The sequence below is a fragment of the Balaenoptera ricei genome, chromosome 5 (genome assembly GCF_028023285.1).
Source record: "Balaenoptera ricei isolate mBalRic1 chromosome 5, mBalRic1.hap2, whole genome shotgun sequence".
Classification (NCBI taxonomy): domain Eukaryota; kingdom Metazoa; phylum Chordata; class Mammalia; order Artiodactyla; family Balaenopteridae; genus Balaenoptera; species Balaenoptera ricei.
Window position 1 is genome coordinate 28,436,206 of NC_082643.1, and position 22,971 is coordinate 28,459,176.

A 22,971-nucleotide genomic window follows, 5' to 3' on the forward strand; every position below is an offset into this window, starting at 1 on the left:
GGATGCCAACGTTTGTTATTATAGTAGTTCTTCCCAGATGAGTGGAAGTTCTATATAAGCAGACACTTTTTAGTATATGTGAACGGGATTATTTTGGAAACACGAGCTAATTACTAACCTAGCTGTGTTCAGAATGTCTGCTTCAGAGCACAACGGTTTTCCTAAAATGTTTGAGGGAGAAATTGAAGAAAGAGCCTCATCAACGGAAAAAAATAATACACAGGCATTTCTTGTTACATCAAAAAACCTAACTCAAATTAAAATCTTAGATTAACTGTATTCTTGTGGAAGAGCCCCAGACTTGTTAGAATAATGTTTTCAGAATGAATTTCAAACATTCAGTTGACTCATGACTCTAAAAGAGAATAACTACAAATCATAAAATTTTTATATTCTGTATGATGTATCATGGAAGTTACATTCCTACACACCATAAGATTTACATTTTTTCTCTTTTTTCTTACACACACACACTCACATATTAGAAAAATGAGGGAGTTGTGAAACCATATGTAATATTCTTTGGTCATTTTGACAAAGGCAGACGAGGTCCCAGCATTAGCAGCTCAGTCTGTAAGGGCAATCTGGTCTCAGGCTATATGTTACATAATCATTTACATAAGTTTAAAATCATTTACGGTGGGCATCCTTCTCAGAAAAGGATGGCAAGATAACCTGTTATAAAAAACGAATGCCATTGTTTACAATCAAAGAAACGAAAATTCTATGAGAATACAACCAGCTTTCTCTATGGCTTCACTAGAACTCAGGAGTTTTTAAAGGAAAAGCAGAAGAGGGAGGAATTTTGCCTCCCTGTTAGAACAGGGATACCTTCAGAAGTGGAAGAGCCTCATTTCGTGGCAGAGTGGAGTTAGAGGCAAATCAGTACAGTCAATCACTCAGCTTGCTGGGTCCCCCAAAGCCTCAAGTACTGGGTTCTGCATGCCCTGGTCTGGGATGTTCCTTCAGCCAGCAGATGGCAAGGCATTGAGGACAAGATCTGGACACTCATTTCAGTCTCACTTAGTAGAGCCATCTGAAGCCTGTCAAGATGAGGAAGTCTATCCTGGCAGGATAGGCAGTCAAACGGTCTTGTCTCTGAATCTTCCTTAGTGTGGTTGCTGCATTGTGTCACCATACTGTGCTCCTTCGCCTGTCAGTAAAGAACAGGTAATCCTTCTGCCTCTGCTTCATTTCTGTAGAGCACTGTGAAGATAATTAAATAATGTATTTGAAGCATATGCAATTCTTTAGTACCATTGGTGTTCATTCCATGCATTCAAGAATTATTTTCAGGTGATCTCTCAACTTTTGAGGTAGTGTTCGTTTCAAAATTGGGGTCAAGGTGTCCACGGAGTTTTAAAGAGCCCTGAGTACCTAGTTTTCGAATATCCAAGTCATGTCTTAGAGGCTTGCTCTTTGTTAAATCTTTTCAGAATCACACAAACGCTCCTGAGGGATGGAGATGAAAGAATTCTAACAGAGTTTTGAACTTTCCAAGCTTTAGTTTTATAGCACACAAATATTTTCACACTATTGAAAAAGATTCTTTAGTTTTTGTTTCAGATGGACTTAAACTAAATGACCTTTTCTGACCTGGAAATGTTTCCAGGGTTATTTCTCCAGGAATTCGTAAAATAAAATCATTCTTAAACATGTCGATTTAATTCCTGTGTACCCAGTCTTACTCTATTTTAACATGTTGCTTATCTGTTAACCCCCCTAAGTCACACAACCCATTCCCTTAAGAGGTCTATAAATTACCAGTGCAAATTCCCAGCTTCAGAGGTCATTTTGCAGAAATGTCCTGTCCCCAGACTCTTGTGTGACCAACATCAAAAAACTGTCCTCCTGTCTCCTCCCTGCCCCTCCCTGTGATGACCCCACTTACTGCTCTTTGTTTATTTATTTATTTATTTAATATTTTCATCCTACTCCTTAGTCTACTGGATGCTGAAGAGTGCTTTTTTTTTTTTCTTCACAAAAATCACTTCATGAGAGGAAATTGGTTCTGTTTATCCTTCACATATGTCTCAGGGAGCCGGCAGGCCGCTCTACCATCCTAAAGAAAGCCATGCATAATGGAGAAGGTTTAGCCCAATAAGCCAGTCTAGTCCCAATTCATCAGTCAAAGTTTTATGCAAGTGGCCTCCCTAGGTTGATAAATCCCCACGGTGCCTGTTGACCCAGCTGCCAAGTCCTCTTGCTGCAGGCGGTGTTTTCATGGCCACCCTGACAGTAATACAAACTGTTTAGCAGCTCCATTGACCTTTCAGCTATTAACAGGGACACAGGCTCGCCGAGGGACTAGTTTTCAAACATGACAGAATTTCTTAACACTAGAGGTCATGAACAAGTATATGCCCTATAAAAATTCATTCAGCATGGTGGATTTGAAGTCTAAAGGACAAGGAAGCATGGTCCACATTTTTGCTATAATTTTTCTACATTTCCAATAACTAAAAAGGGTATACACTTAGGTGCCAGCTTATATTTTATTCTTAATACGCTATAGTTTACTTGGTGGTGCACAATATTTTTAGTGGACAAATCCTTCCTATGCTGTCAGATACCATCTGAAATTTTAAAGATATATGGCAAAAGAATGAGATAAGATCAAAAAGTCAAAACTTCTAACAACTGGATGAGCATGCATGCATAATATATGGTAATCGCCTAAGTGTAACTGGAATTTTATTCATACTTTACCAAGATTTGTGTGTTTCTGTATATGCGCACACAAACACACTTAAACATACTCAGGTATTCCGTACAAGGCTATGTAGAGCCATCACCTATTTCAAAATATACACAAAATATTATACCATAATTTATGAAAAATTTTTCTCTAAACGACCATGCTATTTTAAAAGTCTATACTATAAAGCTTCTCATGTTTATATCCTATTTTCTGAAGATGTGACATATGACCACAGCATTCAAGGGAATTTTCTGCTTTATACTAATTATAGTCTTTCTTAAATTATCAATTTTAAATGTTGGAATATCAGTTCCTAGAGTAATTGTACAGATTGCTATGAAAACTTGATTGAATTGCCACTTACAAATGGCATTTGTTAAAAAGGCATAAAATGGAGAATATGAATAATTAAAAATATATTCTTCAAAAAGAGCCTCATTTGTTAAGAGCCTCTTAAAAGCATTTCTTTTCAATACCCATGTTTCTCCCCCACCTGGGACAGTGGTGGAAATCTGATATTATTAGAACTTCTGAATATCTTCTACTTTTATTGTGACAGTGTATCATCAGATGTTACAGTTCTCGAGATAAAGGCAGATTTAATCTTGCATAAAACAGCCACACAAATTTGCAAAAAGATGGTTTCTAGAGGAAGATATACTTTTTAAAGAAAAAAAAATCTACCTTAGCATCATTTTTTTACTAATTCATTTTAGTTGAGCTAAAAAAATCTGTTGCTTAAATGACTCGTTTTTCTCATCATTGACAAATGAATGAAAAGGTGTAACATCAAAATTTGGGAATCTGTCACCCTAATAGTCTTCAAAGAGAATTTAAACTGACATTTTTGTGCTATTTTAAAGGACAGAAAATCATTTCAAATTTTACTTCCCATTTAAAACATTTAGTGATATTTAAAATTTCTGCCTTCACAGAATATAAAATTAAAACACTAGTAGATCTAGTTTTTTAAGTGGGAAAAAGATTTATTTTTTAGATGGCTTCTAAAAGAAAAATACTATAGGCTTTAAGTCTTTTGAATTATGTTGGAATCAAAGTGTTACTTAAAATGTCTATTTTCCTAGTCGCAGACATTTCTTATTTAGTGTCTAACATTTTTATCAATTATGGCTTATGAATCAAGTTTTTAAGTTAAAAAAAATTGGTTTTGGACGTAAACTTCTGAACAGAATGTGGTTCCTTCTTTATATTAGGAAGCAATGGCATTGGCTTTTTATTGTACCCTAATTTTATTTTTCTATCATATCAAAGTACAGTTATACAAGATTAAGTCATGAGATTTAATCAGTCTGCAGGTATCTTTGGCTTGTCTCCTGTGTTCAAGATATTGTATTATGTGCTATGGAGGGAGAATATACATGAGAATTTAGTCCTTTCCTCTAAGGAGCTTATTTTTATCTTAAATCAGGAGATTGCACACATTACCTAAAACATGAACAATATTATCTGAGATAAATATTGCCACTTTGGGACAACAAAATTATGCCAGAACATTGTACATTACAAATTGCCAGATAATGGTCCAGAAGGCGATGGGTAAAACTCACCATGAGTTGGCTTCTTGGTCCAGTCTGTTCTACCAGGGGGAACAAGGCCTCAGCCCGGCTTCTATATAGGCAGAAGGAGTCTTCTCAGTTGACTGTTAAAATGAGAAATAAGTGCCTGCAATGAGTTTCCCTCCCCCAGGAGACATGGTTCCAGATATCCCTCCAGCTTTGCATGGCTCTCTGCAGGTTTCACTCCCTCCTGAGTTCAAAGCGTCACATCCATCACCATTTTGGTTTTGTGTGCTTCAGTCTTCCCTGAGCAAATCTCTCCCCCAGCTACTGCCGACCTGCTCCCTGGGCCCCCCTCTCCCAAGGTACCAAGTTTTATTTTTGCTAGTGCTTTAGTTACAAAGTTGCATGGATCTCGAGGGGTCTGCCCCAACTCTATTTTTCCCATAAGCCTTATTTTTAGTACGCGATTTTGTAGAATACAAGATTTTTCAGGAAAAAGTCCACTGAATTAAAGTGCAAATGCCTATTTTTCTGATAATTGTAGTGGACCAGTTTCTGAATTAAGGACATTGCAAACATAATACAAGAAACACCTAAGGCAATTTAATAAAATTGGACTTTATCCTTTTTTTCCCTAAAAGCAGACAACCTCATCATCCAGTTTCATTAGTCATTTCTCCTAGGTTTTCCTTTTAAGGCAGTACATAACTTTCCATTTCCTAATCTTCGCCTGGAAATATATAAATTGAGGTAAGCTGATAAAGTTGAATGAAGGCGAGCCACACATCCTTTTAGATACTTGTGTATAGTGGTAGTGATGTTTGGATAGGGAGATTAATAAGGCCTGAAACACAGGTGCCTAGCTCCCTTTTTCCTAAAAAGGACCAGTTGAGTAGAAAGCTGTGCTAGAAAAGAGTTCCAGATTATCTGGAATTAGCTGTACGAAAGCTATTTCATATCTTCGTCCGTGTTCTGATCTTCTAAATTTGGGAATAATAAGGTTGGCCCCGTCTCGTGAGGATAAAGTTTAATATGAAATTACTGGAAAGTGTAAGTGGCTTCATCATCTGCTTTCATTCTGGTTGCATCTTTAACCATAGAACAAAATAGAGCAGGTATTTGTGAAAGTTCTAATGCTTTCATTAATACTAGGCGGTCCAACTCACAGCTCCACCAAATTGCCACTGCCTTTGTCCTCTTTGAGTTTAGCACCTACTCAATCCCAAACTGCCGTATTAAAGCCAGTCGACACTATCTCTGAGTGAGCATGTGCTCAGCATTTAAATCACAGACCTCAAAATGAAGGCAACCTTGGTCACAGAGAAAAGAGCCGAGGCCCAGCCCCACTGTTCAGCGCATTTCAGAACAGAGAAATGCAGTGGTTTGAGAAATAAGATAGAGCACTGGCTTTCCCATTCTAAATTTGAATTCTAGAAATATACAGTACAAATTTAAAATGTTTAATATGACCCATAATGTATATAAGTTCAGAGGTATTCTTGAATTTGTTTTCTTTCCCTTCACTTTATATGTGTTACTGAGGACATATGTAAAAAGATTTTTCTAAGCAGCTTACATATGATATAATGTCAAAGAAGGCATTCCTTAAGAATGAAATGAAAGCAAGTAGCTCTTAAAACGTTTAATTTTTTGGTAAATCTCGAATGGTACTTGAAAAATATTCTTAGGAAATGTGTGCTGCTACCTCTATAGCCATGAAGTCCTGTGGGACGATATTGCGTGGTCACACAGAAGCAGATTCCATTTTCTCTGTTCTCCAACCAGGAATAGGATTGTATTATGAATGTATACGATTCCTCAGAGCAAAATTGAATTTGTATGATGTATTATCCTTTTACCAGGTACTACAAAATGGTTATATGTAGTCAGAATCCAAAATTCTACTCCTCATGGGTAAACTGACCCTGCAAAGAGAAATGTCAACATGAGTAAGAAGCATTTAGTGAACATCCAGACTAAAGAAAATTATCCAGACTAAAAAAAAAAAAGGAAAAGTTAGTTTGTGTGTTGACCTTGGAGAAAGGCACTAAAATGAATAATTTAAAAGATGACATAGCGCTAATACACTAGTGCTCATTCCTATGCCTCAAGCTATACAAATGGGAGAAATTTTCCATTTTCTTACTTTTTTTGAGGCAAAAGTGCTGAGTAATGGTTTTAGGAACACTGAGTGGTTATGGGTTATGGCTTGTATATCGAATGCTTACCGAGTGAGGAAATCCATGAAACCACAGAATCTGTGGTGGCACAGTAAGGCTGCCCCCTCGTGTAGAGGCCGTACTCCATCCAATCACAAGATCCCAGGATATTCTGTACTTGGAAGCTCCTGACCACACTTATTCATGGCCCCATTAACCACTTTTGGCTGGGCATGGCCCTAATTAGGAAAGAGGCCTCTCAGACTTGAACAGGCCTGTGAGTCACTTGACAAACTGACTGAAGTGCAGATTCTGATTCTGTACGTCTGGGGAGGGCCTGAGAGTCTGCATTTCAGACAAACTCCTGCTGGGGCTGCTGCTCTGGGACCACACTGAGTGATGAGGATTTAGATTTATCAGTTTTTCCTACCTCATGACAATAGGAAAAAGCATGGAAGAAAAATCATTTTGCAAAGATTACAGTTGCAAGGGAACACTTTTCCATGTGTCCCAATGTGACTGTGGATAAAGGTATAAGGGAATTCCCTGGTGGTGCAGTGGTTAGGACTCCGAGCTCTCACTGCTGAGGGCCTGGGTTCAATCCCTGGTCAGGGAACTAAGATTCCACAAGACAAAAAAAAAAAAAAAGAATAAGACAGTTCTTACATCACGTTCTTAGTCACCTCAAGCAGACTGTTGTCTATGAGAAGCTATAGAATTAGCACATCTTCTGAAATTTCCAATGAGTCAGGATTTTTATAAAAGAGTATTACTCATGATCGATGTACCTTGTTTTACAATAACATGAATTTAAAATCTGAACCCCTAACAAAAATTTCAGAATGAACCCCTTTACTTTTCATAAAGGACACAATAGATCGAGTTCTGCAACACTCGCTCCGAAAGATCAGGCCTGCTAAGACAGAATTTATCCCTGTGCTTCCACGCAAATGCACAGAAAACTTCTCATTTATTGGTTGATTCATTCACTTATTAAGTATCATAAAATTAAAACCATTCTTTAATCCCACTACCCAGAGACATTCACTGTTGGCCTTAGCTATTCACAAAAAGTCATCACAGTATCATGTGCGTTATAAATTACTCAGGCTTCTCAACTTCCTCCTTTATTTCAAGAAAGTATCTAAAGCTTTATGCTGCTACACAGAACCAACAAACGTAGGTTTCTAAGAGAATGTCTTACATTTCTGAAAACAATGCTTTATACGTTAAAAAATGTTGGGCAGTTTTCTACACTATCCCTTTAGTGTTTCATTCTCTGTCATGTGTAAAGGGATTACAAAATGTGTTTTTCTGATTTAAATTAAGTTTGAGAACTATGGGGATAACTGTCAACAAATGGGCACCATATATTCTTTATTAAAAACCTGAATATCCTCTTGGGTAAGTTTTCTATTTTGAGAGCTATCTCAGGCTTCATTCAGTAGACCTAAGAGTCCAAAAGTTTAAAAAGTAATTGTTTAAAAGGAGAGCAAGACCATTTAAGTAATTTTTATTAGGCCTACATTAAGATGCTCAATTCCCCAGTGTAATAAAAATAAGAATGAAAAATGAGTTCATCTATCACAAGTATATACCCTAGATTTTTGTTTAGATCCCATCTAGGTGTGTATATGTAGTAATTAGGAATATACAAGATGGTTTATTTCAAGGTGACAATAATAATAAAGTTCAAATTTACTTGCTTTAGTCCCTTTTCTTTCTCCTCATTCCATGTAAAGGAACCTTACTTACTCTTTTCAATAGAAAGAAGAAATATCCCTAGAACAAAGAATGAGTGGAGAGGAAAGAGATGGTTGGGATCACCAAAAATCTTTGTCAAACTTTAACAAATGTATTACTAGAAAAATGAATGTTGATATGTTGACTTAATTCCCAGCTGGAGGAGAAAGTAAGCCCATCTCTTTATGTCATGCTTACTTCTTAGCCTGTTGTTTATTTATTATGATTATAATTAGTATAAAAATGCTTTATTTAAAATGAATTTAACTATGCCTTGGAAGAATTTTGTAATACAATATTACAAATTTGTAATTTGTAATTACAAATACTTGTAATTAATACAAGTTAATTTAGCCAATAGAAATACAGTGAGTGTTTTTAGTTTTATGCTTATGATATAAAAGTATAGTGATTTGATTTTAATGATATCCCTCCCCTAAATAGTCCATATATTCCTAATATTGTCACTCAGTAGCATTTTAAAGAAACAAACACCCTTTTAAAATTCCACTCATTTCATTCATTCATTCATTCAACAGATTTTTAATAAGCATCTTCCATGTGCTGTACACTCTTCTGGGTCCTGGAAAGACACAAGAGAAGAGAGGGAAATATTTGTCTTCATGGAATTTATATTCCAGATTTGAAAATTTTCTACTATATGCATTCAATTCAATAAACATTTATTGAATGCCTATGGTATTTTCCTACCTCCTATGACTATAAGTAGTTGAGGAGATAAAATACTTTGGTAGCTTAAATATCATCTTTCTATAACATCCCTCAATCCTAAATTAATTGCACCTTCATCTGTATTCCTGTGATACTTCATACGCACCTGTATCATAGCAAAGATCATACTGCCTTATACTTTTGTGTTTGCTTGTCTGTCTTCCCCACAGTGGTCTCCATGAAGATCAGGACCCTGTTTTGTTTCTGTCTTATCCCCATGAAGAGCACAGTACCTGGCAGAGTCAATGACTAGACTTGAAGAGGATTGAATATATAGCTTTTGCCCTCAGAAAGCTTTTATTTCAATGGGGAAGGGAAAGGGGAAATAGGATTACTCATTCCTTAAGAGAAGTGAAGTCCTATAGGTGATGGGCTATGTTTTATGCACATTTTCATGTTCAAGGCTCCCCAATAGATTAACAGAGAGAGAGAGGATTTATTTAACATGCTAAGTGAGGAATGTTAGTTGTCAACTTCATAAAAGAAAAAAAAAATTATGTTCCTAGGTAATTAAATAAAAATTTAAGGGCATCATAATGTTTATATATGACAGTCACACAGTTTTATATAAGCTAAACAAGCCCAAGCATGAAGCAGTCACATCCACAGATAGATAAGCATTTGCTCAACCCTAGGCAAAAAAAAAACAACTTAGAATTCCCTCCATAATCTGAGTTTCCACACATTTGAATGTTTGGTGAAAATCAGACAAAGTGTCTAATTGGAGGATCATCCAGGAAACAAGGATCAGATACCCTGCCCTGAAGAACTGAACTTCCACAGAGAATCCCTATTCGTCATTCCCCCTTATCTGTTCCCAGTGTCGTCACACCCCCCTTATTTGTTCCCAGGGCACATGAATCAATGTCCTACACTTTGCCTCAAACAGGCAATATCTTCCGGTGGTAGTTGTTTGATCGAAGTCACCTACGTTCTTAATCCACATGGTGTCTTCTCCTCTTTAGATTCATCTGCTCAGGCAGGAACCATATCATCAAGTAGCATGTGAGCTATGGGCCTGCCTTTTTTTTTTAATTTTTATTTATTTATGTATTTATTTATGGCTGTGTTGGGTCTTCGTTTCTGTGCTAGGGCTTTCTCTAGTTGCGGCAAGTGGGGGCCACTCTTCATCGCGGTGCACGGGCCTCTCACTATCGCGGCCTCTCACTATCGCGGCCTCTCTTGTTGCGGAGCACAGGCTCCAGACGCGCAGGCTCAGTAATTGTGGCTCACGGGCCCAGTTGCTCCGTGGCATGTGGGATCTTCCCAGACCAGGGCTCGAACCCGTGTCCCCTGCATTGGCAGGCAGATTCTCAACCACTGCGCCACCAGGGAAGCCCCTGTGCCTGCCTCTTTTGCATTGCATATAACACGTGACATATTCTTGACACACTCTGCTTCTGGGCCTCTTTTCTTGAATGAATCAGAAGGAGCGTGAATGAGTGAGTAACAAATAGAATTGGGTAAACAGAATCTCAGTTACCTGTAAAATGGAAACAATACCTGTTTACCGATTATCACTCAGTAAATGGTGATGGCCTGTGACTCAGAAGAACGTCATGGCTACTGAGAAACCGCTCTTCTGATGGTCACAAATGCCACCATCGTCTCATAAACAAAATAACAATTTTATATGAGGAATAAATAGGCAGACTTGGGCTATTCAACAATAAGAAGGCCAAGGTCATGCCCTCACTTCCCTTGGCATATCTGTTTAACATCTTCTCCACCTTATCACACTCTGCCATTACTCTCAGAAAGACTCCCTTGGGGGCACATAGGAAATATTTGATGGTGTGTTCTGAGTGAAAATATGGAATGCCTTAAGTACCTTTCACATAAGCTGACCATTTCTAGATTTAAATAAGAGGTTGAATAGATTTAAGGGCATTTTCTGAATTGTCACGTTAGTTGCAAAACAATACTTTCTTTTATTTTATTTTTTTCAGTTTTTATTTTATATTGGAGTATGGTTGATCAACAGTGTTATGTTAGTTTCAGGTATACAGCAAAGTGATTCAGTTATGCATATACGTGTATCTATTTTTTTTTCAAATTCTTTTCCTATTTATGTTATTACAGGATATTGAGCAGAGTTCCCTGTGCTATACAGTAGGTCCTTGTTGGTTATCTGTTTCAAATATAGCCGTGTGTACATGTCAATCCCGAACAATGCCTTCAACAGAGAATGGGATCTTATTGGAGAGAGGAGCTAAAGAAGTCATTAGATATTTTAAATATGGTTTTGAGTCATTGTAGAAACAGCCTGAGGTCAGGCTCTAAATTATTATCACTGTTCGTATTGCTACAGGGGCATAACAAGATAACCTGTCTCAAGAAAACTGAGTCTGCAGGGCCTAATTATTTGCTTCTCTCGGAAAGCTGTATCATTTACCTCTGTGGTGGTTCTGACCTATAATTATCACCTTCTTTGTTATGGTACTTAAGGACTCCAACTGATTTGCCCATCCTCCTGGTGGTGATTTGACTGGTGATGAAGTGTTTACTTACATTCCTTCACTGAAAAGAGCTTTCTCACCACACTGAGGCACAGGTAGCAGTGACTGATAGCAAAGTACCACTGCACATTTTTTCCCAAAGATTAGGTAATGAGCAGGTGTGATCATGATTCCAGCGTGAAACAACTTGAAAGACAGCCTCTTATTCAAAAACATTAAGAACTACAGCAACCGTCTTCTGAAGGCATCTTGGTCCCTCTCTAAATGATGGCAATCTTAGAGCAATTAAAACAAAGTTCTATGACTTTTAACATGACAGATAAGATGTTTTTGTTTGCTACTATTAGCATTCTTTTTCTTCATAGCGGGACAAAATCAAATTATAAAAATATATATACATATATACATGTATGTATATAAAATCTCTCTATGTAGATCATTCTTTGCATAAAGAGTTTAAACTTTGAGTCGGTAGTAAACACACACATGTGTTATGATGTCCTTTTAAGAACAGTCATTCTGGAAAAAGTATTTCAAAAGAAATGTAAAAATGAAATAAAAAATGATTCCCAAGCTTTTTAGGCTACAACTGTTCATTCTGATGAGTGCCTTCAGCCTCGTGATGTTGCCAAATATGCCAATAACAAGTGAAACCTATCTCAGGTGCTATTCCTAAAAACTTTTGGAGTTTTGAGGGGGAAAAAAAAAAAAGCTTTAAAATATCTATTCATCTTTATTTTTTAAATTGTAATTGCTAGGAATTCTTAACTACCAAAATATTGATGTAACGTAATTACATTTTTAATCAATGAATTTTGATCATGATAAAGTTTCTTACCATGTTTGATCTGTTCCCTTTGGTTCAAAACTGGTTAGTTTGTTTCCTCATGGGTGTGTATTTTCTCCTCTTAGAAAGCTGTCGACCTTTCTGTCTGTGTGGCATAAAAAGAAAGGTCTCTTTGGAAAGCAAGAGACATGCTTTGCAAGCTACGAAATCACTAGATTTCATTCCAATATTGATTTGCAACCGAAATGCACTCTTGACGGTTGTCTTTTGATGCAGACCTCTGATGCCTGAGGAATGCAGGGCCACGGTCCAGCCTGCCCAGACCCTGACCTCGGAGTGCTCCCGGCTCTGTCGGAACGGCTACTGCGCGCCCACAGGAAAGTGCTGCTGCAGTCCCGGATGGGAAGGGGACTGGTGCAGAGTCGGTTAGTGTTCCTTCTGCTTGGGGGGGATGGGGCCTGCAAGAACTTGACGTTAGTTACTTCTTCTAGATGACCTCGTGTTCCAAACTGTAGCCGTTTACAATAGTAATGCACGGTCTGTTTCTGAACTTGCACCTGAAATCGTTGCCATTTTCCTACTGGAAACAGTTCACGTATATAAGTTCATCATAAACATAATCGAGTTCTTTCACAAAGTCACACGTGAAAACAGCCCAACTAGATCATCCCTGTGGACTCTCAGTCCTGGGTTTGAGCTTTCACACCAGCCAATGACCTGGTGCTTGCAAAGCCCCTTTCCGAGTGCCAGCATTTTCCAGACACTCCGTAAAGGCCCTCCCTAAATTTGCTGCTTGCTTTCTTGCTGCAGCGTGCTAAAAACAGGGGTTTTCAGTGGGTGTTTTTATAGAAAAGGTGAAAATGCAGTTATCTAGAGGCATATAATGAGATTTTTCCATTCTTTTTGCCACTGCCTTGTGGACCATCAGGTGGTGTGCAGCTGCTCAGAGAGCAAATGAGATTCAGTCCAAGGTTATTCTATCCTTTAACTTGCGACTTCCGCAGATATATGCAATCGCGTTTAAATTCTACTTGGTGTGAAGTAAGACAATTAGATTAATTTAGATACCTAGAGTTTAAGATGTGTATATTGAAAGTACATTTTCAACAACCAGCATATACATATTACTTGCAGAAGATTTTGATCTCTGCTATTTCAAATATTAAAGTATCTCTTGCCAAAGAAAATTCAAGTCCCATATTAATATTTAACAGTATCTTTAATTCATAAATGCCTTCTTTCTTTATTCTAAACATGTATTTGTTTCAAAAAATCATAACCATACCTCGTTTACCTCATATATTGTCAAAATAAAGTAGACATTTAAAGTCACAGAGACAGTATCCATTTGAAGCTTAAATTGCTTCAGCACTAATAATATTACGTGATTGACTGATATCATGGTTACATATCTAGGAAAAAGCCATCATAACTGAAACCCAGCAGAAATTAAGTAATTACATTATTTTTTAAAAATGCTTATATTCTATTGACCCATTCTGTCTCCTTTTTCATCAGTTGGCCAAAAAATGAGAAGCAGTGTTTAAATGCAATAATATTCTAATTCCTGATGATATATCTTCCCTCTGCTTCCTTCTATGCTTGACAATATCTATTCTCTCTGCTTTTACGTGGTGTGCATTCTGTCTTATTCCTTACTTATATTTTGCCTAACCTTTTAAGTCACCTCAAGTCATCAGATAACAAATATTTATTGAGTGCCGGCTAGTAACAGTATGTTAAACTGAGGGTAAACATAATTTTGAATATAGGCGGCTTAATACATACTATAATAGATATTAATAATGATATATGATATAAATGAAAGTTTATAAGCAGGGATCCCCAACCCCCGGACCACAGACTGGTACCGGTACTGGTCTGTGGCCTGTTAGGAACCGGGCCACACAGTAGGAGGTGAGCGGCAGGTGAGCGAGTGATGCTTCGTCTGTATTTACAGCCGCTCCCCATCAATCGCATCACCACCTGAGGTCCGCCTCCTGTCAGATCAGCGGCTGCATTAGATTCTCATAGAAGCGCGAACCCTACTGTGAACTGCACATGTGAGGGATGTAGGTTGCGCGCTCCTTATGAGAATCTAATGCCTGATGATCGGAGGTGGAGCTGAGGCGGTGGTGCTAGCGCTGGGGAACGGCTGCAAATACAGATAATCATTAGCAGAGAGGTTTGACTGCACAGAGACCATAATAAATCAATTGCCTGCAGACTCATATCAAAACCCTATCAGTGAGTGGCAAGTGAAAACAAGCCCAGGGCTCCCACTGATTCAGCATTATGGTGAGTTGTATAATTATTTCATTATATATTATAATGTAATAATAATAGAAATAAAGTGCACAATAAATGTAATGCACTTGAATCATCCCGAAACCATCCCCCCACCCCGGTCCATGAAAAAACTGTCTTCCACGAAACTGGTCCCTGGTGCCAAAAAGATTGGGGATGGCTGTCATACAGTACTTTAATCTTTCCACTAAATCAACTAAATACTTTGAATATATAAGAGAAACCAGAACCATTTTATTAAAGTAATATATTTGTGGTATTTTTGACCCAAGTGAGAACTTTATTCATATACTCACATAGTTTGCTCATCTCCCACAAATTGAAAAGACTATTTCGGTCTATTTTCTCCCTGTTCTTTCTTTCCCATATATCAGCCACAGACCCCTGGATTTTGATTAACGCCCTGGAAAAGGTTATAATAACTCTGTCCCCTAAAATTATAAGGACATGTATTCAAGGAATTTGATTCTGTCTACAGTGGCTGCACACCTCAGATTTATCCTATCAGTAAGAGACAATTAAGTTATAGACCCAATTTTATGTCTCCATCTCATTTTAGCAATAAATCTTTACATTCCCTACCTATATTATAGTGGTAAACATTCTTTTCTGAAGCAATCCTTCTCCGCAGAGCAGCCCTGTAAAGGATTGCTCAGAACGTCTTTCACTGGGCAACTGCACTGACCCCAAGAAGGGGCTTCAGGGTGTAATCAGAAAGGGGCATGTGCACTACACCCCCTGGGAACAAGGAAAGGGAGGAATCCAAGGGAATCCACGTGGTGGATCCTCCCTCCAACCAAAATCAAAAACTGACCATTTCTTTTTTTTTTTTTTTTAACTCTAGTGTGTTTTGTTTTTTTTTAATTAATTAATTCACTTATTTATTTTTGGCTACGTTGGATCTTCTCTTCGCTGCTGCAGGCGGGCCATCTCCAGTTGCGGCAAGCGGGGGTCACTCCCTGCCGCGGTGCACGGGCCTCCCATCGCAGTGGCCTCTCCTGTTGCGGAGCACAGGCTCCAGGCACGCAGGCCTCTGCAGTTGTGGCACGTGGGCTTAGCAGCTGTGGCTCGCGGGCTCCAGAGTGCAGGCTCAGCAGCTGTGGCGCACGGGCCCAGCTGATCCGCGGCATGTGGGATCCTCCGGGATCCTCCCGGACCGGGGCTCGAACTCGTGTCCCCTGCATTGGCAGGCGGATTCTTAACCACTGCACCACCAGGGAAGCCCAAAAAACTGACCATTTCTTGATGTTACATTGACGATGCTCCAGCCACTGGGCCTTTCTCTCTGGCCGCGCCCTTCCCACTGTGAGGTCCTACCCCAGAGGGATGGAAACAGAGCGGTACTTGGCAGGCCCTGTGTTGGAGATGCCCTAGGGAAGCAGGGGTTTTGAAGAACTGAAATCCTCGTTTTACATAAAGTCAGTTCTGCAAGGGATTGAAATTGTTTCCCATCATCTGGATGATCCGCTTCTCTCGAAATGTCCCCCACTGTCTGTTGCGTTCTGGCCCCCAAAAAACTCGAAGTCTGAAAGCCTTGTTTCTTTGTACTTATTAACTTTGGGATCATTTTGGGACTGGCTTCCTCCTCCTTTCCCTCCGTTCCCTGACTCGTCAGATATTTATTGGCCTCATACTCAGTGCTGTTTCCGACTTACAGAATGGAGTGTGATTGTATTGCTCTTTTTTTTCTCCCAGCGAAATGTGAGCCAGCGTGTCGCCACGGCGGTGTCTGTGTTAGACCCAACAAGTGCCTCTGTAAAAAGGGATATCTTGGTCCTCAGTGTGAACAAGTGGACGGAAACCTCCGCAGAGTGACCAGGGCAGGTATTCTTGATCAGATCATTGACATGACATCTTATTTGCTGGATCTAACGAGTTACATTGTATAGTTTCTGGGACTGTTTGACTATTCCTTTCCAATGGGCATTTATTTTTTATCCTGTCATTAAAAAGAACGACTGTTATCCTGCTACACACTCCTGTGATTTCATTTTCTTTGATTAATTTAAAAGTCATTTCCAGAAATGTGCAGACCCTGTGTGTGTATATAGGCACGTTTGTTCACATATGCACGTACGCACACACACTCACAACCCCCGTGAGTGTGGTTGCGTAACAGATGGGTTTTTTAAAATGTATATTTCCTTGTGTGGAGTAATTTCCCCAGAAATTCCATTGTAAATTGATAACAGAATTTTTATGTCACCAGAAGAGATTATTTGCCTTCCCAGGAATTTTCTGTCTGTAATCACTAAAGTCAACTTCAACGGAGTTTTAAAGCATTACTGTGCAATCTGATGGATTGAATTTTAAAAGGCCATATTTTTATATTAAAGGACTATAATATGAGAGAATGTTTCAGAGCTCCCTGATGAATTTCTAAGTGGGCAACTTGATATAAAATTGTAATCTTCATTTTTATCAGTGTATCCAATTGCAGAATGTTAACGCACTTACCTTTTTATTGGCAGAGAAATCTGGTTACTCTAGCTTAATTTCAAGATTGTTTTCAAATTAAATCATAATGGCAAAGTCTAAAACCAATCTTCCTAAAAGGTCTGCTTTTATTGTATAGTTTATTTAACAATAGGCACTGGGTTTGTGTTACATATTTATATTTTTTATTTTATTTTTATAATATAGACATCACCTAGATGAAACACCTTTACCCTGTCCTGTAAAATACTAAAGTTACATTTTTCACCAACTTAATTGGAAAGAAGGGGAGTGAGAAAGCAAACAGTCTTTAATGTGCTGAGGATCTAATCTAGCAGTGTATCCTTGTGCCAACATGTAATCATTACCGACGGATGAAAAAGCAAGAAAACAGCCACTCCTTATAAAATTCCAGCATTAAACCTTTGTAAAGTGCTTTTCACCATAGCAAGACTGTCAGAGTATATGTGATGGGAACGTTGCAGGTTTCACCCTGAATCGCCTCACTGGAAAAGAGTTCACTCGTTTTTAACAAATCTTGCCTGTGTAAGCTGTCACTTGTACAAATTTTTAATATGATCATTCTTGCCAAATATGACTTTCAATGTATACGTTCCTTCGGAACTCAGTGAAAATCCTCTCTGGTTCATTTATGAATAAATTTCCTGTAAATGTTCTGTTCGGGTTTTTCAAGAAATGCCACGTTCTAAGTTAAACTGCAAGAAGTCTGGTACACATTTTTCTTCATGGTTTTTGAGGCCATCCTGCCACGTTTGGATTATAATGAAATTATCAGGCCTCTTTGCCCCACTGAACAAACATTGACTCATGACATGTGGGCACCTACTATAGGTTGCCCTTCTCTAAACATCTGTTCCTCCAGAATCTAAATTGTAGAGCAGGACAGATTATACAGCACAGACTGACTTCCCAAACCTGCTCCTTACCTTTACGAAAAGGAGCCTCGATTTCAAAAATAAACAAATTCTTGTAACTAATATTTGTCTATTGTTTTCAAGCGAGAGATTTGCAAATAAAGCACAGTGAGAAACCACAACATAGAAAGGTTGGTTAAGTACTCTGCTCTTGTCTCCCATATATGATTACTTAAGTTTCAAGTGACCTCATGCCCAATGGAAATGGGTTGACAAATCTTGGTGCAGTGCTTAGGGAACAATAGACTGCATTAAAAAGTGCATGCATAATTTTGCACAATTTAGATTTCAATTGACGGTCTATTCAAAGAAGTCTCAGGATTAAATGAGCATGGAGACCAAATTGCCCTCTTACCCCAGAAAAGGGGTGGTCCCTTATAGTCACACGAACACTTCATTGGCCCAACAGTGTGACAAATCTTGCAGTGAACCCTGTACTAGCCCACATCTGTAGGTTAATAGCAGTCTTTTGTCCTCTTTGCTTTCTCTTCATAGCCCTTTTACTGAATTCCATCACAGAAAGTTTTACAATTAAAAAAAAAAATGTCCTGACAACCATTTTTGTAAATGGACCTTAACCATCTCATCGTCCCTTATTCAACGTGGGTGACATTCACAAAACGTGAACTTCTTGTGAGGGAGCCAGCTGTCTAAATCTGTCAAATTGTGCAGTTTTATTACACATTCTCCTGTACATAGTTTCACTGAAAACAATAAGGATACTGCTATATATTCAGCCAAATCTGAAAACGCCCAGCATTTCTTCTTACATCTTTAATCTTTCCATCTTTTCCAAAAGAATCTTTCCAAAAGAAATGGTGTTCTATTGCCATTTGTTCTCCTATTTAAAAATATCTAGATTAAATTCATCAGACCCAGCTTTTTTTATACAGCCCTTTCACAAGTGAAAGAGTTTCAAATGACTTAGAAAAACAAATGTACCCCAGGTATCATTGCCTTTTCTATTGTGAGTCATTAGAATAACAGATCAAAATCTTCTAAAAAGAAAATCGCAAGATCCAGGGATATTAAACCCCAGCAAAGACAGTCATTGGAGTCATTTCTCTCTGTTCTTAGGAGAGAAGTAACTAGCAATGGCTAATTAATAGCTACCTTTTTAAAACTCAGTGGTCATTTAAAAAAATCTTTTGACCTTTCCTTTCAAGTAGATTTTTAAAATATGTAACTGGAGAATGATCTTAAATAATTCATGATGAGAAGAAAGTAAGAATTGATTAAAAAGTATGAGCTAGGGAAAAATGATTGTTTCATCACATGAATGGTAACATCTACTTGGTTCAAAAAACACATAATCAAAATGGAAGAAAATGTCCTTGGTATGGATACAAATGTGTGAGATAAAGATAAAATAAAGAAACAGAAAAATGTAGATTATTATCCCTTTTTCCATTCTAGAGCTTAAGCTTTGGGTATCAATTTAATGTGAAATGCTGTTATAGTAGTTTTAAAGAGTTGGGAGAAAACTTTCTGCCACTGCTTCTGCCAAACTCTTGCTCTGGTTAATAGAACTTCGTTTTCTTGCTAGTTATTTAAGGTAATGAGAAGATAACTGAATTGGCACATCATTAAAGTGGAAAGAAGGGAAGATTTAAGAAACTTGAGCGATGATAAAAAGTGCTTCCATTCGTACCTTTCTTCTTGGAATTTCCTTTCAATGTGGCTATTGTAAAATATATCTTTTATCACAAAGAACACTCAGAAGTTTTCTCAGGTTAACAGACTATCTCATAAAGAAAGAGCAAAGAAACCTACCTACACATGCAACATATACATACAACCTAAATAGAAAACCATTCTCTTTTTCATTTACATACTTCAGAGCAGGCACTTCTTCTCTATTTATTTCTTTGAAAATAATTACATGATAATGTACTAATAATGTTTAACATTTTTGTGATGTTGTTTTTATCTCCAAATCATAAACTATACAAGAACCCTACTAGGTTTAGGACTTAAGGTTAGATGCTACATCTAGGGACTTTTAAAGAACACATTAATTTAAACTTTTATTAGTCTAACTTTTTTAGTTTGGAAACATAAAAGAGAAACCAAGCCTAAATTTTTAAGAGGAAACTAAGGTATATCATAGGCATTTGTAGTTGGCTGATCAATAAATTAGAGTTTCTGGGTGTCTCTATAGAACGTTACCTGAGATATCTATCTTTCTTTTTCTGTTTCTCTGTCCTTTTGCCTCCCCACCCCCATGTATCCCTCTTCCTGTTAACTTCTCTCTTCTCTATTTCTATTGGTTCTGACGAAACAGACATGTCTTCAGTATACCCATAATAAAGATACCCTGGGGCAGGTTGCTATTGATTTTGCTGGTGATGATCTTTTCTTTAGTTTCCTGAAAACACCTTCTCCTAGTACCACATTTGCTCAGATGCTATATCATAAAGAACAGTAGACAAATATGAATATACTAGACTGACCTATTACAATCATTGAAAGAAGTAACAAAAAGCATAAATGACTCCCAGCCTGGATGTCCCAGCTCAGCTGGGGTTCCATCTTGGATGCTGAAAAGAATATCCCCAGTCAAGAGCGCAAGTTAACAGTAGGGAAAGTTAGTAGCTATTTCCTATTCAAGCGACCACCATCTCGGTGGAGTCTATTTTAAATAAGATTATCCGAAATTGATGAGGAAAAAATAAGTAGTCCCTCAGTGGAGACTTCAGAATCTTCTTTCCCCACCCTTGAGACTTGAACTTGCAGAGAACTCAGACCAAAGTTCCATGCCCAGAAAACGTACCTATTTCTTTATTACCCACAGGAAGTTAGTGGGCCTGTTACTGTGACAACTGGCAGTATGTTCAGAAAGTTCTCATTAGAATATCCTAAAGAAATCGATGTTTGCTCTCTTACTTTCTTTCTCGTCATCACACCAACACAAATCAGTCATACCTCTAATAATTAATATGATGACAAAGAAGGTGGGAAACCTAAGAATAGAAGCATTTTGATATTAAAAATATTAAAAACAAAACCGTAAAACCTGCCAAACACTAATCCTACCTAGCCAACTTCAACACTTCTTCCTCTTAAATAGCTACTCATACATAAGTTTTGAAAATTGTCTTAAAATAACTATTTCAGGGAGTATGATGTACTCATGAGATTGTAAGAAGGTGTTGTGTTGTTTTCTTCTCAATCATAGTTGTTGTTTCCCTAGTGGCTATGAAGAGATTTACTCACTTATCAGGGTAGCTCTTTTCTTCAATTCTTCATTAAGTGACAGCCCAAGATACACCCATCATTTACCTTGCTTTCTTTTGTATAGGTCATCTATAAGTTGGTTGAAAAAAAAAATAAAAAATAAATAATGATCCCTTGTATTAACATAAAGCCTTAGGCCTAAATCTTATTGCTGCTTTTTTAAGCCAGAATACACAGAGACATACCAAAAAAAAAAAAAAAAAAAAGGTACCAACTCAACAAGAATTCTAAAGTTACATCTCATGTATATCACAAAGACAGACCTCACATTTCAGTCAGAATTTTTTTTTCTCATATGTAGATTATGTATTACTTAAAATACATGTATACATATGCAAGCAAATTAACAAACATGTTTGGTGAGTTATCTCAATTGACTATAATCTTTTAAGTTAAAAAAAAACATTTTTAGCACATAGGATAGAAAAAATGGAACATTAACAGTGATGGGAGATTCATAATGGCTAAATAGAAAATACGCTTCGTCTTCATGGTTAGAAACTAATTGCTGTACGTTTCCCTTTGCACTAAAAAATAACTAGCCAAAAGTTTCCATTCACAGGAACACCGTGTGATCAGATTTGGTAGTCTGTGCCCCACATGTACGCTGGATATTTCTTTACTTCATATTCTTAAAATCAGAAGCATGATTTTCATAGAATAAATTAGGAGTTCATGTACTGTAGAACCTAATACTATTAACACATTAATACATTCTGTTCATAATACTATTATTGAGAAATCAAACTGATGACCTTATAAGATATCAGGTATTTCCCACATCTCATTATATTCATAGGACATTTTTGGACGTGCATCTCACCAAGAACCATGTGGTAACAAGATAAATGATACTAAGGTACTATGGAATTTTTGGAGCTTAATTCGCTAGGACATGCTAAAGAAGACTATTTTAAAGAAACCCATCTAATTAGAATGAAAAAATTATCAAATCATTATAATTAATAAGCAGAAAACAAATCAGTGCAGAAACCCCTGTGTCTTTCCTGGCTTTATCTGTGATTAATTTTATCCAGTTTTAAAGTATGGTTAACTTTATCATTCTTCTAACACGTTTTGCTTTTCATAGTTGTTCATTTTCCTTTAGATTGTTGACAGTTTGGGCAATTTGTCCATAACCTTATTCACAGAGGATACCTTCCTTGGATTTCTATTAATAAGAGGCACAAGTAATTAAAGCAGGTACACGTTTAAGGGAGCAGACTTAATATATGTTCTAGTTGGAATTTCTGTAAATGTTCTTCTGAAAAGTAACATGCAAAGTCATTGGCTCAGATAATCCTTCTATATTTGAATTAGTCTGACTTACTTAACCAAGTTATTATAATATTCAGTACTCTTTGCTTGATCTATTATTCAGCCATCCATCCATTCAATAATTCAACAAAGATTTATTGAAGTGCCCAGCACGGTTATGTACTATGGAAAAGGCAAGGATGTTTATAATGGGGGATTGTGAGCCCCATGGGTATGATGAACAAATTTGAAGCAAAAGATAATAATCGCACCCATCCAGCTCCAATTCAGTTCAACATCAAAATCCAGCAATAATAGTACAGATGGCCTAAAGTACATCTGTGTGTATCTGTATGTGTGCACACACCCATGTATATATATTTATCTATCTGTACAAACACTACATATGTATACACACTATCTATGTAATATATAATATATGTATAATGCATATAAATTCTAACAAGTGTATTTGTGTTATCTTTAAAATAGAACAATTGTATCTTGAAGTGATAAATGCAGAGAATTGGTTTTTATTGTTGATCTGTGGATTTAATGATTTTTAGGTGAAAAGGATGTTTAAGTGTATAATTTCTTTTCTTAATTTAATATATTTATGTAAATGCATGCCTGAAATTTGGTTAGATTGGCTGTGTTTTGTGTCCTTTAACATGATCAAATGTATTAAACTTTATCTT

The 22,971-nt window shown here is 37.3% G+C and overlaps 1 protein-coding gene across 3 annotated transcripts in view; it reads left to right on the forward strand.

The window, feature by feature from the left end:
• Nucleotides 1-18,489, forward strand: part of HHIP (hedgehog interacting protein) — a 116,649-nt gene extending 98,160 nt beyond the window's left edge. For 2 of the 3 annotated variants that reach the window (XM_059922549.1, XM_059922547.1), the window contains exons 12-13: nt 12,378-12,526; nt 16,104-17,028. In XM_059922549.1, the coding sequence (XP_059778532.1) occupies nt 12,378-12,526; nt 16,104-16,297 (343 nt within the window). In that variant the 3' untranslated portion in view covers nt 16,298-17,028. Of the gene's footprint in view, nt 1-12,377; nt 12,527-16,103; nt 17,029-17,051 lie in introns of those variants that run through there. The other variant, XM_059922548.1, reaches the window with a different exon arrangement.
• The last annotated feature ends 4,482 nt before the right edge of the window (nt 18,490-22,971 follow it).